Source organism: Oncorhynchus masou, chromosome 30 (assembly GCF_036934945.1).
Source record: "Oncorhynchus masou masou isolate Uvic2021 chromosome 30, UVic_Omas_1.1, whole genome shotgun sequence".
Lineage (NCBI taxonomy): Eukaryota > Metazoa > Chordata > Actinopteri > Salmoniformes > Salmonidae > Oncorhynchus > Oncorhynchus masou.
Window position 1 is genome coordinate 52928589 of NC_088241.1, and position 17341 is coordinate 52945929.

Below are 17341 nucleotides of genomic sequence, written 5' to 3' on the forward strand. Positions count from 1 at the left end.
CATGGGTTGTGTGCGCAGGGTCCACTAAATTAGAAGGGTTGCAGCCAAGGGGTGGGGAGTGTCTGTAAAGCCTACAGGAAGACGTGTGGACAGGTATAGAAAACTAACACAGTTGACAAAGCTACAAAAGAGCAAAATGAGAATCTGTAAACAACTAGGTAAGATACTGAAGTGAGAGAGTGGTGTGAAGCCTTCCTCTCTTTCGGCACACCAGTCTTTGTATCGGCAACGGTCTTAGTTTTGCAACTTGACCGACGCTTTTAGCTGCTGCTGAGAATCAAGGGGAGACTGAAGAACTAACAGTAATTGCTAATTAACTAGTAAAGGAGGAGAGAACACTTCCCTGTACTAATTGCTGATTGCCTAGGAGAAGTGAAACCACTCCTCCCCAATACAGCCACTGATTACCAAAACAAGTTGCTCTGCACCTTGATCCTGGTTGATGTGTCAACAACTATCTGCAAATGATGAGCAGTCAGCAGTTCACACACCAAGTAGACTACTGGGAAGACAGGCAGCACTTAAAGTAGGTGACCCAAGCTAGCAAAAATACAGTACCAGACAACAACAGATAAAGAGACAAAAGAAATCCTACTTATCACACCTGGAGATATCAGGAGTCCTCGAGCTATAGAATGAAGCATGCAGGATATGAATGATATGAGAAAAGCAAGGAGACTAAAACCCCTGAAAGCTCTTCTTCAGTCTAAAAGGGCAAGAGAGAAGATGAGAGGAAAGAGTGAAACTAGGCCTTAAATATATATTTCTCTCTCTCCCACTCTTTCTCGCTATCTGGCTTTGTCCCTCTCCCTCTGTCTCTCTTTCTTTCTCTGTCTCTCATTCTGTGTTACAGAGCTTCTCCCTCCAGCTGCACTGAAACAGCTAGGAGCACTTGTGTCACATCTGTCTGTCAGCTCCAGTCTCTCAGCGGAGCCAGAAGGTCGTTAAATTACCACCAATAACATCATGTTCTTAATTAGCACCACAGTCATTCCAGAAGAGGATTAGAGGGAGGGAGAGGAGAAGGGATAGAGTGGTGGAGAGATATAGAGAGTGAGCAGGAAAGATGACTAGATATGAAACAGAGAGCAAGAAAGAATGATGAATGAAAGAGACAGAAAGCGAGAGAGAGAAGAACGGGGGGAGAGAGAGAAGAACGAGGGGAGAGGGACAGGGAGAGAGAGAGGGGGACGGGAGAGAGCGAGCGAGATGGGAGAGAGAGAGAGAAGGACGGGGAGAGAGAGAGAGGGGGACGGGAGAGAGCAAGCGAGATGGGAGAGAGAGAGAGAAGGACGGGGAGAGAGAGAGGGAGAGCGAACTCGTTAGTGTTTGTTCTGTGGCGATGTCAGCTTGTCTCCAACACTAATGACTGTAATTATACACACACTGATTGGGTTAGGCCTATAATTACACATTCACACACACATACAAACACACACACTCTGACACACACAGTGACACTTACACACACAAACAAATACACATAAGTGTATACAGGCCCAGCGCCAAACACACAGCAACCAAGCGTGTTCCACTGGTTTAAGTGTGTGAACATAAATCTATCAGCCTCAGCCTCTGTGTTGATGAGATGTTTTACAGCCTGATGAAGGCTCTGGTTAAAACCAAAACAACATGTTGGGAAACATGGAGATAAAAGACGGTTTCTGTGGACATTGTTCAACTCTCTATATCTCTCTATATGTATTCCAATAGCTTTATTTATATTTCTGATAACACAAACAGCTTATTAATCAAATGTAACAAATCACATGATATGCATGGATGTTAACATTGTGAATAACCCAATATCCATGCAGATGTGTGCTATTCTGTGACAAAACATATTAGTTATTCACGTACAGATTTATCACAGGTAATATGTGTCCCATATAGGTATTTAAAACATCTGGACTTGCATATAACCCTGGAGAAGGTACAGTAGGGTTCTGTATGCAGATGTTCTTCTCTAATGAAGGACACCTATTGTTGTTTTAAGTTGAGTCATTATTGTCTTATATGTACCCGTGTCTCGACCCGACTGAGACTTAATATTGATTGAGATAAAGCAGTCGATGTGGTTCATGAGACTACATTTCAGAGATGTATCGCTGTGACTTCTGATCTATGTTCATCTTCATAATGGACTCCTAGCATCTTGGCTTCTTCTTTAAGTTGTTGCTAATAAGGGGTGCGTGTGCGTGTGTGTGTGTGTGTGTGTGTGTGTGTGTGTGTGTGTGTGTGTGTGTGTGTGTGTGTGTGTGTGTGTGTGTGTGTGTGTGTGTGTGTGTTTGTTCACGTGTGCGTATGGAGATTGTTATTCGTTAGCAATATGATGACTACGTTAAACAAGTCAAGCATGATCCCCTGCCTTTTCATTCACTGCTCTTTATCAACATGAGGTACAGACCCTTAGTTCCTCTTGACAAGAAAATGAAGATTGGGGTCCTTTGCAGTAGTCTAATAGGCTAAGGAGTCTTGGCTTGACGAGAGGGCTAGTAAAAGTATTTACAAGGCTTGCATGCTAATGTTACTACCCTCCTAACTGGACCCATCGGTGCATGAAAGCCACAGCACAGGACTGGGAGAGTACTGACACACACACACACACAGTCAGTACAGGCAACCATTATTTTACTGTACGTCGTTCATTTAATGGACATTCCTCACTCAGTCTCTGAGGATCTGGAGATATCAGAGGGAACATTTGTTTGTAATTTCCCAAAAATGTAAATAAATTGTTAAATGTCTTATATATGATTTAATGAATTCTGGAATCCATTTAGCTCCGTCTATGTTCAGAACATATTTTGATGTGCTTTATCAAGATGTTTGCCAATTTGTTGTTCTTTGCCCTGAATTTGTAAAGCAAAGTACATTTGATGAAAATATTTTGTTAGACAAGTGCACATGTTTATCATTTAAATATCAGCTTTATGCTTTTCAACTCTGTTATGGAGAAAATGGAGGTCAGACAACAAAATTGTCTGTATTATATATCATCGTTATTTTTTTTTATTATTATTATTTTTTTTACCTTTATTTTACTAGGCAAGTCAGTTAAGAACAAAATCTTATTTTCAATGACGGCCTAGGAACAGTGGGTTAACTGCCTGTTCAGGGGCAGAATGACAGATTTATACCTTGTCAGCTCGGGGATTTGAACTTGCAACCTTTCGGTTACTAGTCCAACGCTCTAACCACTAGGCTACCCTGCCGCCCCACGCCCCCCATTTATAATGTTCTATCTTCATCATTATCATCGCTATCAACTTCTTCTTTGTCATCATTAGACAGTGTGTAGCAATGTTCTTTCCTCTGTGTGCTCGTGTGTGTGTGCGTGCGTGCTTGTGTGTGTGCGTGCGTGTGTGTGTGTGCAGGGAGAGGGAGAGCTTTGTGACCACCAACCTGAGTAGGATCCAGTACATGCAGGTCAGACTGAGAAGCAACCTGGAGGCTATAGGCTTGCTCAACAAACAGGTAAGAACACACACACACACACATACATACTGGGTCCATCTGGCCCAACACAGACTCACACACACAGACCAGCCCACCTGCTGCGTAGTTCAGACTGAAGAAGAAGCCTTAAAGCGTCTGACATCAAACACACACACATCCATTTCCTCTGAAGGAGGGAGGAAAGAGAGAACCAATCTCATCAGTAGATAACGGTGACGTTTCTTCATCACTAAATGATTCTCTTTCATGCCAGAGAGAGAAGTATCAATATGGTGTTGTAGCCCATCACTCTCTGACGGGGAAGAGAAATGGTATGCTGGGATAAAATACAGAAAGGATAAACAGAAGAATCTCCTGACCAAAAGAGAAGTGCGCCGTCGTTTATCTGGGTTGTCACTTCACAAGAGAAATGGTCAACAAATCCACAACGTGCAGGAAGAGGAATGTTTATTTTCTCTCCTCTTCCTCTTCTTGAACAAAGCTTCTAGAATCAATCACCTGGCTGTTGTGAATGTTTTGGGTTTGAAAGGTATCAGCAGCATGTCAACTGTTTTGCTCTTGAGTTGTTTAGTATAGTTATAGCCAGTGTTGTAGTACTCAAATCCAGTCTCGATATCACATATTGAGCTTCTTGGTCTTGTCTCGGTGTCGGATACATTGGTACTCGGTCTTGATTCGGACAGTGAGGAGGACTAATAATTTCTTTGCGAGAACAGCTGATTAAAAAATTTATTATCAGCTTCCATTCAGTCAGAGCATATAACCACTTTGCCAGGCCAAATATATACACTCCTTTCTTGAAACATGAATATCTTATGGCCTATTGAAACCTGGGATTTACTCTAAACATTCCTGTCCTTGACTTTCATTACATTTCCTTGACTCGCTGGTGGGGTAGAGTGGTGGAAATTGTAGGAAAGTTGTGCGCTCACTATTAGTAAGAGGAGACAGGGGGAATTATAACAGTCTTTATATCTATTATAGTGGAGAACCTGTTGGGCCTTCAGTGTGTGACGGGTTAATACAGTGGAGAACCTGTTGGGCCTTCAGTGTGTGACAGGTTAGTACAGTGGAGAACCTGTTGAACCTTCAGTGTGTGACGGGTTAGTACAGTGGAGAACCTGTTGGACCTTCAGTGTGTGACAGGTTAGTACAGTGGAGAACCTGTTGGACCTTCAGTGTGTGACAGGTTAGTACAGTGAAGAACCTGTTGGACCTTCAGTGTGTGACACGTTAGTACAGTGGAGAACCTGTTGGACCTTCAGTGTGTGACAGGTTAGTACAGTGGAGAACCTGTTGGACCTTCAGTGTGTGACAGGTTAGTACAGTGGAGAACCTGTTGGACCTTCAGTGTGTGACAGGTTAGTACAGTGGAGAACCTGTTGGACCTTCAGTGTGTGACAGGTTAGTACAGTGGAGAACCTGTTGGACCTTCAGTGTGTGACAGGTTAGTACAGTGGAGAACCTATTGGACCTTCAGTGTGTGACGGGTTAGTACAGTGGAGAACCTGTTGGACCTTCAGTGTGTGATGGGTTAGTACAGTGGAGAACCTGTTGGGCCTTCAGTGTGTGACGGGTTAGTACAGTGGAGAACCTGTTGGACCTTCAGTGTGTGACGGGTTAGTACAGTGGAGAACCTGTTGGACCGTCAGTGGGTGACGGGTTAGTACAGTGGAGAACCTGTTGGACCTTCAGTGTGTGACAGGTTAGTACAGTGGAGAACCTGTTGGACCTTCAGTGTGTGACAGGTTAGTACAGTGGAGAACCTGTTGGACCTTCAGTGTGTGACAGGTTAGTACAGTGGAGAACCTGTTGGACCTTCAGTGTGTGACAGGTTAGTACAGTGAAGAACCTGTTGGACCTTCAGTGTGTGACAGGTTAGTACAGTGGAGAACCTGTTGGACCTTCAGTGTGTGACAGGTTAGTACAGTGGAGAACCTGTTGGACCTTCAGTGTGTGACAGGTTAGTACAGTGGAGAACCTGTTGGACCTTCAGTGTGTGACAGGTTAGTACAGTGAAGAACCTGTTGGACCTTCAGTGTGTGACAGGTTAGTACAGTGGAGAACCTGTTGGACCTTCAGTGTGTGACAGGTTAGTACAGTGGAGAACCTGTTGGACCTTCAGTGTGTGACAGGTTAGTACAGTGGAGAACCTGTTGGACCTTCAGTGTGTGACAGGTTAGTACAGTGAAGAACCTGTTGGACCTTCAGTGTGTGACAGGTTAGTACAGTGGAGAACCTGTTGGACCTTCAGTGTGTGACAGGTTAGTACAGTGGAGAACCTGTTGGACCTTCAGTGTGTGACAGGTTAGTACAGTGGAGAACCTGTTGGACCTTCAGTGTGTGACAGGTTAGTACAGTGGAGAACCTGTTGGACCTTCAGTGTGTGACAGGTTAGTACAGTGAAGAACCTGTTGGACCTTCAGTGTGTGACAGGTTAGTACAGTGGAGAACCTGTTGGACCTTCAGTGTGTGACAGGTTAGTACAGTGGAGAACCTGTTGGACCTTCAGTGTGTGACAGGTTAGTACAGTGGAGAACCTGTTGGACCTTCAGTGTGTGACAGGTTAGTACAGTGAAGAACCTGTTGGACCTTCAGTGTGTGACAGGTTAGTACAGTGGAGAACCTGTTGGACCTTCAGTGTGTGACAGGTTAGTACAGTGGAGAACCTGTTGGACCTTCAGTGTGTGACAGGTTAGTACAGTGGAGAACCTGTTGGACCTTCAGTGTGTGACAGGTTAGTACAGTGAAGAACCTGTTGGACCTTCAGTGTGTGACAGGTTAGTACAGTGGAGAACCTGTTGGACCTTCAGTGTGTGACAGGTTAGTACAGTGGAGAACCTGTTGGACCTTCAGTGTGTGACAGGTTAGTACAGTGGAGAACCTGTTGGACCTTCAGTGTGTGACAGGTTAGTACAGTGGAGAACCTGTTGGACCTTCAGTGTGTGACAGGTTAGTACAGTGGAGAACCTGTTGGACCTTCAGTGTGTGACAGGTTAGTACAGTGGAGAACCTGTTGGACCTTCAGTGTGTGACAGGTTAGTACAGTGGAGAACCTGTTGGACCTTCAGTGTGTGACAGGTTAGTACAGTGGAGAACCTGTTGGACCTTCAGTGTGTGACAGGTTAGTACAGTGGAGAACCTGTTGGACCTTCAGTGTGTGACAGGTTAGTACAGTGGAGAACCTGTTGGACCTTCAGTGTGTGACAGGTTAGTACAGTGGAGAACCTGTTGGACCTTCAGTGTGTGACAGGTTAGTACAGTGGAGAACCTGTTGGACCTTCAGTGTGTGACGGGTTAGTACAGTGGAGAACCTATTGGACCTTCAGTGTGTGACGGGTTAGTACAGTGGAGAACCTGTTGGACCTTCAGTGTGTGACGGGTTAGTACAGTGGAGAACCTGTTGGACCTTCAGTGTGTGACGGGTTAGTACAGTGGAGAACCTGTTGGACCTTCAGTGTGTGACGGGTTAGTACAGTGGAGAACCTGTTGGACCTTCAGTGTGTGACGGGTTAGTACAGTGGAGAACCTGTTGGACCTTCAGTGTGTGACGGGTTAGTACAGTGGAGAACCTGTTGGACCTTCAGTGTGTGACAGGTTCCTGATTCTGAAAGGACAGCCTGGGTCTGAGACACCTCATTGTGTGTGTTTAATAGCCTGGGTTTCAGACACCTCATTGTGTGTATCTTGTGTTTAATAGCCTGGGTCTCAGACACCTCATTGTGTGTATCTTGTGTTTAATAGCCTGGGTTTCAGACACCTCATTGTGTGTATCTTGTGTTTAATAGCCTGGGTTTCAGACACCTCATTGTGTGTGTCTTGTGTTTAATAGCCTGGGTTTCAGACACCTCATTGTGTGTATCTTGTGTTTAATAGCCTGGGTTTCAGACACCTCATTGTGTGTATCTTGTGTTTAATAGCCTGGGTCTCAGACACCTCATTGTGTGTATCTTGTGTTTAATAGCCTGGGTTTCAGACACCTCATTGTGTGTATCTTGTGTTTAATAGCCTGGGTTTCAGACACCTCATTGTGTGTGTCTTGTGTTTAATAGTCTGGGTCTGAGACACCTCATTGTGTGTATCTTGTGTTTAATAGTCTGGGTTTCAGACACCTCATTGTGTGTATCTTGTGTTTAATAGCCTGGGTTTCAGACACCTCATTGCGTGTGTTTAATAGCCTGGGTTTCAGACACCTCGTTGTGTGTATCTTGTGTTTAATAGTCTGGGTTTCAGACACCTCATTGTGTGTATCTTGTGTTTAATAGCCTGGGTTTCAGACACCTCATTGTGTGTATCTTGTGTTTAATAGCTTGGGTCTCAGACACCTCATTGTGTGTATCTTGTGTTTAATAGCCTGGGTCTCAGACACCTCATTGTGTGTATCTTGTGTTTAATAGCCTGGGTCTCAGACACCTCATTGTGTGTATCTTGTGTTTAATAGCCTGGGTTTCAGACACCTCATTGTGTGTATCTTGTGTTTAATAGCCTGGGTCTCAGACACCTCATTGTGTGTATCTTGTGTTTAATAGCCTGGGTCTCAGACACCTCATTGTGTGTATCTTGTGTTTAATAGCCTGGGTCTCAGACACCTCATTGTGTGTATCTTGTGTTTAATAGCCTGGGTTTCAGACACCTCATTGTGTGTATCTTGTGTTTAATAGCCTGGGTCTGAGACACCTCATTGTGTGTATCTTGTGTTTAATAGTCTGGGTTTCAGACACCTCATTGTGTGTATCTTGTGTTTAATAGTCTGGGTCTGAGACACCTCATTGTGTGTGTTTAATAGCCTGGGTTTCAGACACCTCATTGTGTGTATCTTGTGTTTAATAGCCTGGGTTTCAGACACCTCATTGTGTGTGTCTTGTGTTTAATAGCCTGGGTTTCAGACACCTCATTGTGTGTGTTTAATAGCCTGGGTCTCAGACACCTCATTGTGTGTATCTTGTGTTTAATAGTCTGGGTCTCAGACACCTCATTGTGTGTATCTTGTGTTTAATAGCCTGGGTTTCAGACACCTCATTGTGTGTATCTTGTGTTTAATAGCCTGGGTCTGAGACACCTCATTGTGTGTATCTTGTGTTTAATAGTCTGGGTTTCAGACACCTCATTGTGTGTGTCTTGTGTTTAGTAGCCTGGGTTTCAGACACCTCATTGTGTGTGGTTTTGTGTTTAATAGCTTGGGTCTCAGACACCTCATTGTGTGTATCTTGTGTTTAATAGCCTGGGTTTCAGACACCTCATTGTGTGTATCTTGTGTTTAATAGCCTGGGTTTCAGACACCTCATTGTGTGTATCTTGTGTTTAATAGCCTGGGTTTCAGACACCTCATTGTGTGTATCTTGTGTTTAATAGCCTGGGTTTCAGACACCTCATTGTGTGTGTCTTGTGTTTAATAGCCTGGGTTTCAGACACCTCATTGTGTGTATCTTGTGTTTAATAGATTGGGTCTCAGACACCTCATTGTGTGTGTCTTGTGTTTAATAGCCTGGGTTTCAGACACCTCATTGTGTGTATCTTGTGTTTAATAGTCTGGGTCTCAGACACCTCATTGTGTGTATCTTGTGTTTAATAGCCTGGGTTTCAGACACCTCATTGTGTGTGTCTTGTGTTTAATAGCCTGGGTTTCAGACACCTCATTGTGTGTGTTTAATAGCCTGGGTTTCAGACACCTCATTGTGTGTATCTTGTGTTTAATAGCCTGGGTCTCAGACACCTCTTAATCTGCTGTGTGAATCATTACACATATCGATCCAGCCGTCTGCTCCTACACAGAACACTTAATGAGGACGCCAACACACACCTAGACAGACAGGCAACCTCCCACTCAATTTCACCAGCCCGCCATCTGCCACACACACGCCTATCCATGTCCTTGTCAAACGACTAATGAAATGTCTTACTTCATTCTGCAGCTAGAGAACTCCAGATGAAGCTCAATTATAGCTGTCTAATCTCCATAGAATAGCACATGTTTAATTTCCATAGATTAGTGGCTCAGAATAATAGCTAATCTCCTTTCTTCATTTGGATATTGAATGTGTTGTTATTGCTTCTGCTAAGAGTAGTAGACAGCCTTCACGCTGGTCACCAGTGGGTTTTAGCCTATGATCTGCTAAACCAATCACACACGCACACACACACTCCACCCACCTAGACGGAACCAGTTCAGGGTTAGAGACTCGTGCAGGGATTTTTAATTAGCAAACGTCTCGTCTTTGTAAACATGATGGAAAATGAAACATGTCCCGAAGAATGTTAGAGTTAATTAGTTAATTTACATCATACTGTGTTTTCACAGACACATAACTGTGGTTTGATTTGGGCTGGGCGGGGGAGGTGACATTTTCACAAGAAGGTATTACTGGATTTAAACTGTGGGTTGGAGATTTGGCTGAGGTTTTGGACAAGGCAGGGGATATGGCATTTTGCAGGGCTACAGATAAAGTTGGTCTTAGATTCTACTGGATCTGTGGATATAAAGGATAGGTGGAAAGAGTTTACACCTTATATCTTCAACCTATTCAGGCTGTTTCAGATCGGAGGAATCATCAAGAGGTGAGAGAATGAAGGGAGTAAGATTTCAGTTTCAGTTCAAACACACACATTAATAGAAAGATTGGAAGCCTCACATCTGATAGACATATTTCCTAATAATCCCAATACTGCCGCCTCTCTGTCTTTTCTGTGAACGAGGGATGGGATAGAGGGATAGGGGAGGAGAGATGTCTAGAACAGTGGTTTTCAACCAGTGTGCCGCGTCACACTGGTGTGCCTTGAGAAACTCTCCTGGGTGCATCATCACACTGGTGTGCCTTTAGAAACTCTCAGGGGTGCCTCATCACACTGGTGTGCCTTGAGAAACTCTCCTGGGTGCATCATCACACTGGTGTGCCTTGAGAAACTCTCAGGGGTGCCTCATCACACTGGTGTGCCTTGAGAAACTCTCAGGGGTGCCTCATCACACTGGTGTGCCTTGAGAAACTCTCAGGGGTGCCTCATCACACTGGTGTGCCTTTAGAAACTCTCAGGGGTGCATCATCACACTGGTGTGCCTTTAGAAACTCTCAGGGGTGCCTCGTCACACTGGTGTGCCTTGAGAAACTCTCAGGGGTGCCTCATCACACTGGTGTGCCTTTAGAAACTCTCAGGGGTGCCTCATCACACTGGTGTGCCTTTAGAAACTCTCAGGGGTGCCTCATCACACTGGTGTGCCTTGAGAAACTCTCAGGGGTGCCTCATCACACTGGTGTGCCTTTAGAAACTCTCAGGGGTGCATCATCACACTGGTGTGCCTTTAGAAACTCTCAGGGGTGCCTCATCACACTGGTGTGCCTTGAGAAACTCTCAGGGGTGCCTCATCACACTGGTGTGCCTTGAGAAACTCTCAGGGGTGCCTCATCACACTGGTGTGCCTTTAGAAACTCTCAGGGGTGCATCATCACACTGGTGTGCCTTTAGAAACTCTCAGGGGTGCCTCATCACACTGGTGTGCCTTGAGAAACTCTCAGGGGTGCCTCATCACACTGGTGTGCCTTTAGAAACTCTCAGGGGTGCATCATCACACTGGTGTGCCTTTAGAAACTCTCAGGGGTGCCTCATCACACTGGTGTGCCTTGAGAAACTCTCAGGGGTGCCTCATCACACTGGTGTGCCTTTAGAAACTCTCAGGGGTGCCTCATCACACTGGTGTGCCTTTAGAAACTCTCAGGGGTGCCTCATCACACTGGTGTGCCTTGAGAAACTCTCAGGGGTGCCTCATCACACTGGTGTGCCTTTAGAAACTCTCAGGGGTGCCTCATCACACTGTTGTGCCTTTAGAAACTCTCAGGGGTGCCTCATCACACTGGTGTGCCTTTAGAAACTCTCAGGGGTGCCTCGTCACACTGGTGTGCCTTTAGAAACTCTCAGGGGTGCCTCATCACACTGCTGTGCCTTTAGAAATTCTCAGGGGTGCCTCATCACACTGGTGTGCCTTTAGAAACTCTCAGGGGTGCCTCATCACACTGGTGTGCCTTGAGAAACTCTCCTGGGTGCATCATCACACTGGTGTGCCTTGAGAAACTCTCAGGGGTGCCTCATCACACTGGTGTGCCTTGAGAAACTCTCAGGGGTGCCTCATCACACTGGTGTGCCTTGAGAAACTCTCAGGGGTGCCTCATCACACTGGTGTGCCTTTAGAAACTCTCAGGGGTGCATCATCACACTGGTGTGCCTTTAGAAACTCTCAGGGGTGCCTCGTCACACTGGTGTGCCTTGAGAAACTCTCAGGGGTGCCTCATCACACTGGTGTGCCTTTAGAAACTCTCAGGGGTGCCTCATCACACTGGTGTGCCTTTAGAAACTCTCAGGAGTGCCTCATCACACTGGTGTGCCTTGAGAAACTCTCAGGGGTGCCTCATCACACTGGTGTGCCTTTAGAAACTCTCAGGGGTGCATCATCACACTGGTGTGCCTTTAGAAACTCTCAGGGGTGCCTCATCACACTGGTGTGCCTTGAGAAACTCTCAGGGGTGCCTCATCACACTGGTGTGCCTTGAGAAACTCTCAGGGTGCCTCATCACACTGGTGTGCCTTTAGAAACTCTCAGGGGTGCATCATCACACTGGTGTGCCTTTAGAAACTCTCAGGGGTGCCTCATCACACTGGTGTGCCTTGAGAAACTCTCAGGGGTGCCTCATCACACTGGTGTGCCTTTAGAAACTCTCAGGGGTGCATCATCACACTGGTGTGCCTTTAGAAACTCTCAGGGGTGCCTCATCACACTGGTGTGCCTTGAGAAACTCTCAGGGGTGCCTCATCACACTGGTGTGCCTTTAGAAACTCTCAGGGGTGCCTCATCACACTGGTGTGCCTTTAGAAACTCTCAGGGGTGCCTCATCACACTGGTGTGCCTTGAGAAACTCTCAGGGGTGCCTCATCACACTGGTGTGCCTTTAGAAACTCTCAGGGGTGCCTCATCACACTGTTGTGCCTTTAGAAACTCTCAGGGGTGCCTCATCACACTGGTGTGCCTTTAGAAACTCTCAGGGGTGCCTCGTCACACTGGTGTGCCTTTAGAAACTCTCAGGGGTGCCTCATCACACTGCTGTGCCTTTAGAAATTCTCAGGGGTGCCTCATCACACTGGTGTGCCTTTAGAAACTCTCAGGGGTGCCTCATCACACTGGTGTGCCTTGAGAAACTCTCAGGGGTGCATCATCACACTGGTGTGCCTTGAGAAACTCTCAGGGGTGCCTCATCACACTGGTGTGCCTTGAGAAACTCTCAGGGGTGCATCATCACACTGGTGTGCCTTGAGAAACTCTCAGGGGTGCCTCATCACACTGGTGTGCCTTGAGAAACTCTCAGGGGTGCCTCATCACACTGGTGTGCCTTGAGAAACTCTCAGGGGTGCCTCATCACACTGGTGTGCCTTGAGAAACTCTCAGGGGTTCCTCATCACACTGGTGTGCCTTTAGAAACTCTCAGGGGTGCATCATCACACTGGTGTGCCTTTAGAAACTCTCAGGGGTGCCTCATCACACTGGTGTGCCTTGAGAAACTCTCAGGGGTGCCTCGTCACACTGGTGTGCCTTTAGAAACTCTCAGGGGTGCATCATCACACTGGTGTGCCTTGAGAAACTCTCAGGGGTGCCGCAAAACTTTACCCATTTTTTTTAAACTCGTAAACGTGACAAAATGAACATGGAATTTTGGCTTAGGAGCACCTGTGGTGCTGGCACCAGAGATGGGCAGCATTTCTGTTGATGTATTTGAAATATGTATTTCAATTACTTCTGAGTATTTTGTAACAAGATGCTTTTGAGTGCTGTAATTTGTATTTTCAAAATATAAAATACATTTCTATACCATTTCGGCCCCCTTTCACCCTGCATCAGAAGTCCGAAGGCACTATTGTGTGAAAAGAGCATAGCCGGTTAGGAGAATTAGGTTAAGCTGTATCCCATCTAGACATGACCCCATAACAAGGCCAAAAATAATACCCAGTGTGCTTTGCAGTTCATTTTCACATAAACATTTAAATGTTGGTCATTTAGCAGACACTCTTATCCAGAGTGACTTAAGTAAGGTAGTTAAACTATAACATACAGTATCACAGTCATAGCAAGTAAAACGTTTCTGTAAATGTTGCTGAGAATTTTGTTGCTGTTTGGGCCAGATACTTTGCAACAAAAAAAACGTTTTTTTATTGAACTAGGCAAGTCAGTTAAGAACAAGTGATTATTTACAATGACTGCCTACACCGTCCAAACCCATTTTGAAATGCAGAAAACCTTTACAAACCGCTGGTCTCTCGAACTTTACTATTTTACCGGAGCTAGGCCTACATTTTATTCTTTCTATTGGATATTTACGGGACGCTCTTAAAGGGGTACACACAAATGAACCGTCTTGAGTAAGGAACTACGAAAATAGTTCAAATAAACCTATTTAAATTAATTTAATGGATTCATTTTTTGGGTCACAGGAAATTGATGATTTGCAGTATGGATCAGATGAGATGGAGGTCATTACCACTAAATGCATTATTAGGAAAAGTTTAGGTGTGCCACAGAATGTTTTATCCCATCAAAAAGGTTAGGAACCACTGGCTAGAGTACAGAGATGAACCACTGGCTAGAGTACAGATATGTAATTGAAACGTTACTGTGTGAGTCAGACCTAGGTTCAAATTCTATTTCAAATAAGTCTTTGAAAATCATTTCAAATAAAAGGCTATTTATCTGAAATGCTTTGAAAATACTTTAAAATACTTCCAATTGAAGTAGTTAATTTGGACCACATTAGCTGAAAATGCTCAAATGCGCCGAAAATAATTATTTAAATAACAAATATTCAAATACAAGAGCAACTTACAATTAGTGCATATGCATAATGGTGAAAGAATCCTTAATGGTGAAAAAGCCACATACGTTTGCAAAATTACAACAACAATTGTTTGTTGCTGCAAAGAATGAACACTATTTTTTCAGCCTCTGATGTCATTTCCCACACAACAGTTGTGCACAATGTGTACTGCAGTGTTTTTTTACTGGGTTGTTGGGTTGTGCAACACTCCTCACCTCTGCTTTGTCAACCAAACAAAACCGATAACAACGGCCGTGGGGCGAGTACTTGGGGGGGGGGGGGTTATTCAGATACTCTTTGAATAGGAAGTGTGTGTGTGTGTGTGTGTGTGTGTGTGTGTGTGTGTGTGTGTGTGTGTGTGTGTGTGTGTGTGTGTGTGTGTGTGTGTGTGTGTGTGTGTGTGTGTGTGTGTGTGTGTGACGTCGCTCTTTAACCTTAGCTTCTATACCGACACACACTTACGTACACATGTCTGAGGAACAGATGGGGAAGAGTGTCACTGTCACTACAGACTCTCTCTGTCCATATGTATGTTTTTCATCTCTGTCTGCTTACCGTACAGCTCAAAATAACCAGGAATCAACCAGCTCCTCTCTCTCTCTCTCTCTCTCTGATCACTGTGGCATTGCAGATCTCACACATTGACATGCATCTTACCTACCAAAACACACCTTAAACTTGCCAGTTATGTACAAAAAATGATCTAAAGTTTTGGATATGATTGATTTTGGAGCCCAGTTCCATTCTGACCATGCCTGATGAGTTTTGTGTTGACCGTATGTAGGGTCGTAAACCCATTTCTCTCATCTCGGACTGTCTCTGTTGTTTTCTGGTTACATCTACACCATGATGACAGCTCTCAGGAACATTTAACAGCTTTCCTCTCTTCTACCCTCCACATTCCCCTCGCTTTTTCTCTCTCTTTCTCTCTCTTATTCTCTCTCACCCTCTCTCTCAAACTCTCTCTCTCAAACTCTCTCTTTCTCAAACTGTATCTCTCTGTCTCTCAAACTCTCTCTCTCTCTCTCTTCCCCCTAGCTGAGTGCTCTGGGAGGAGAGAACGAGAGATTGCGTCTGCAGCTGGAGGAGGAGAGAGCAGAGCGCAGACGAGTGATACCGCCAACCAACCACCGGAGGGGTACCTCCCTCCTTCCCCTCTCCCTCACCCACAGGTCTTCCTCCTCCCTTCCCTCCCTCTCCCCCTCTCTGGATAGAGACACAGGATACCCTCCCCCTGCCTCCCACCTTTCCCCCTTCCCTTTTCACCACCCCCCCAGCCACAGCCCCAGTCCCAGGCCAGGGGAGAAGGACAGTGCCCTGACCCGAGCAGAGTTGAGCGTGGCTGGGCCGCGGGAGCCAGGCGAGGCCCAGGCTGTTACTGAGGCCTACTGGGTGAGGAGGGTGGGAGAACTATCAGTACAGTTGCAGGACAGAGAGCTCTACTGGTCAGGTAGGATCAACCACCTCGCTACAGAGATACGACAGACCAAGGACGCTTCGCCCCTCACCTGACCTCCCACTGACCTCTAAACCCTGTTCCCTGACCCCTGACCTCTAATGCCTGACATCTCTTCCTTGTTTGGCTGTTGTTTTGGATGGGTTCAGTTATGAAGCCATATCATTGTCTCTGATCACTGTATGACTGTGTACCATGTGCTGCAAATGTTGACATTTACATCTACTTTGAGTTTGCGCGTCATTTGTGGTTAGTGTGAGTGTGTGTGCATGTTCCTGCACTTGTATAGTGCCTTGTAACATGGAGACTATTGTAGTAATATTGATAGTTATTGTTGTCTCTCTGAGTTCCAGTTTGATAATAAATCCACATTTTTTAAAAATCCCGTTTTATGTTTAAAGTTGTCACTGAAAGCCAGATAGTTGTCACTGAAAGCCAGATAGTTGTCACTGTAGGCCAGATAGTTGTCACTGAAAGCCAGATAGTTGTCACTGAAAGCCAGATAGCTGTCACTGAAAGCCAGATAGTTGTCACTGTAGGCCAGATAGTTGTCACTGTAGGCCAGATAGTTGTCACTGTAGGCCAGATAGTTGTCACTGTAGGCCAGATAGTTGTCACTGAAGGCCAGATAGTTGTCACTGTAGGCCAGATAGTTGTCGCTGTAGGCCAGATAGTTGTCCCTGTAGGCCAGATAGTTGTCGCTGTAGGCCAGATAGTTGTCGCTGTAGGCCAGATAGTTGTCACTGTAGGCCAGATAGTTGTCCCTGTAGGCCAGATAGTTGTCGCTGTAGGCCAGATAGTTGTCGCTGTAGGCCAGATAGTTGAGACTGTAGGCCAGATAGTTGTGACATGGAAGCCAGTGTTGGCTAAACAAGACCTACATGTGACAGAAAGGGAGGGAGGGATTCACTGTGATAATGATAATGGCTGAACACATAACAGGATCTTCCCTCAGACCTCTCTCTTTCCCTCTGTCTATTCAAAGAGAAACATTGAGGCATGCAGCCACAGACTCTTTCCTTCTCTCTCTCTCTCAATTCAATTCAATCCAAGGGGCTTTATTGGCATGAGAAACATATGTTTACATTGCCAAAGCAAGTGAAATAGATAATAAATAAAAGTGAAATAAACAATAAAAAATGAGCAGTAAACATTACCCTATCTCTGTCTCTCTCTTTCTTTCTCTCTCAGGATTCTACATTTTAATGAGGCAGAGCTTGGCTTGTTAGTGGTATCGCTGTCACAGTCAAAAATACACCGCTTTTATGCACCAACACACACACACACACACACACACATATAGACTCTCACACACCAGAGCACAGTCATTAAAAGTGAAACCACAGGCCTTTAAAGGACTCCCAGGCCCAAACGAAGGCAGCTGCGCGACGGTGAAAAGAGTCCCCTGGAAACAACGATGGGAATGATCATTTGTTGTTGTTGAAAAACCAGTGAGGTTTTACAGAGGTTAAGCTTGTCTTTGATCTGTTTTTAACTGGCTTTAGCTCTGTGGAGGGATTATTCAGACATCTTCACACACTTACAGTAGACACAGGCTCTGACATGTATGTTCTACACA

At 45.3% G+C, this 17341-nt stretch overlaps 1 protein-coding gene across 2 annotated transcripts in view; it reads left to right on the forward strand.

The window, feature by feature from the left end:
- LOC135522745 (trichohyalin-like) overlaps window positions 1-16244 on the forward strand; it is a 152645-nt gene extending 136401 nt beyond the window's left edge. For both annotated transcript variants that reach the window (XM_064949291.1, XM_064949292.1), the window contains 2 exons: window positions 3378-3477; window positions 15345-16244. In XM_064949291.1, the coding sequence (XP_064805363.1) occupies window positions 3378-3477; window positions 15345-15818 (574 nt within the window). In that variant the 3' untranslated portion in view covers window positions 15819-16244. The remainder of the gene's footprint in view (window positions 1-3377; window positions 3478-15344) is intronic.
- The last annotated feature ends 1097 nt before the right edge of the window (window positions 16245-17341 follow it).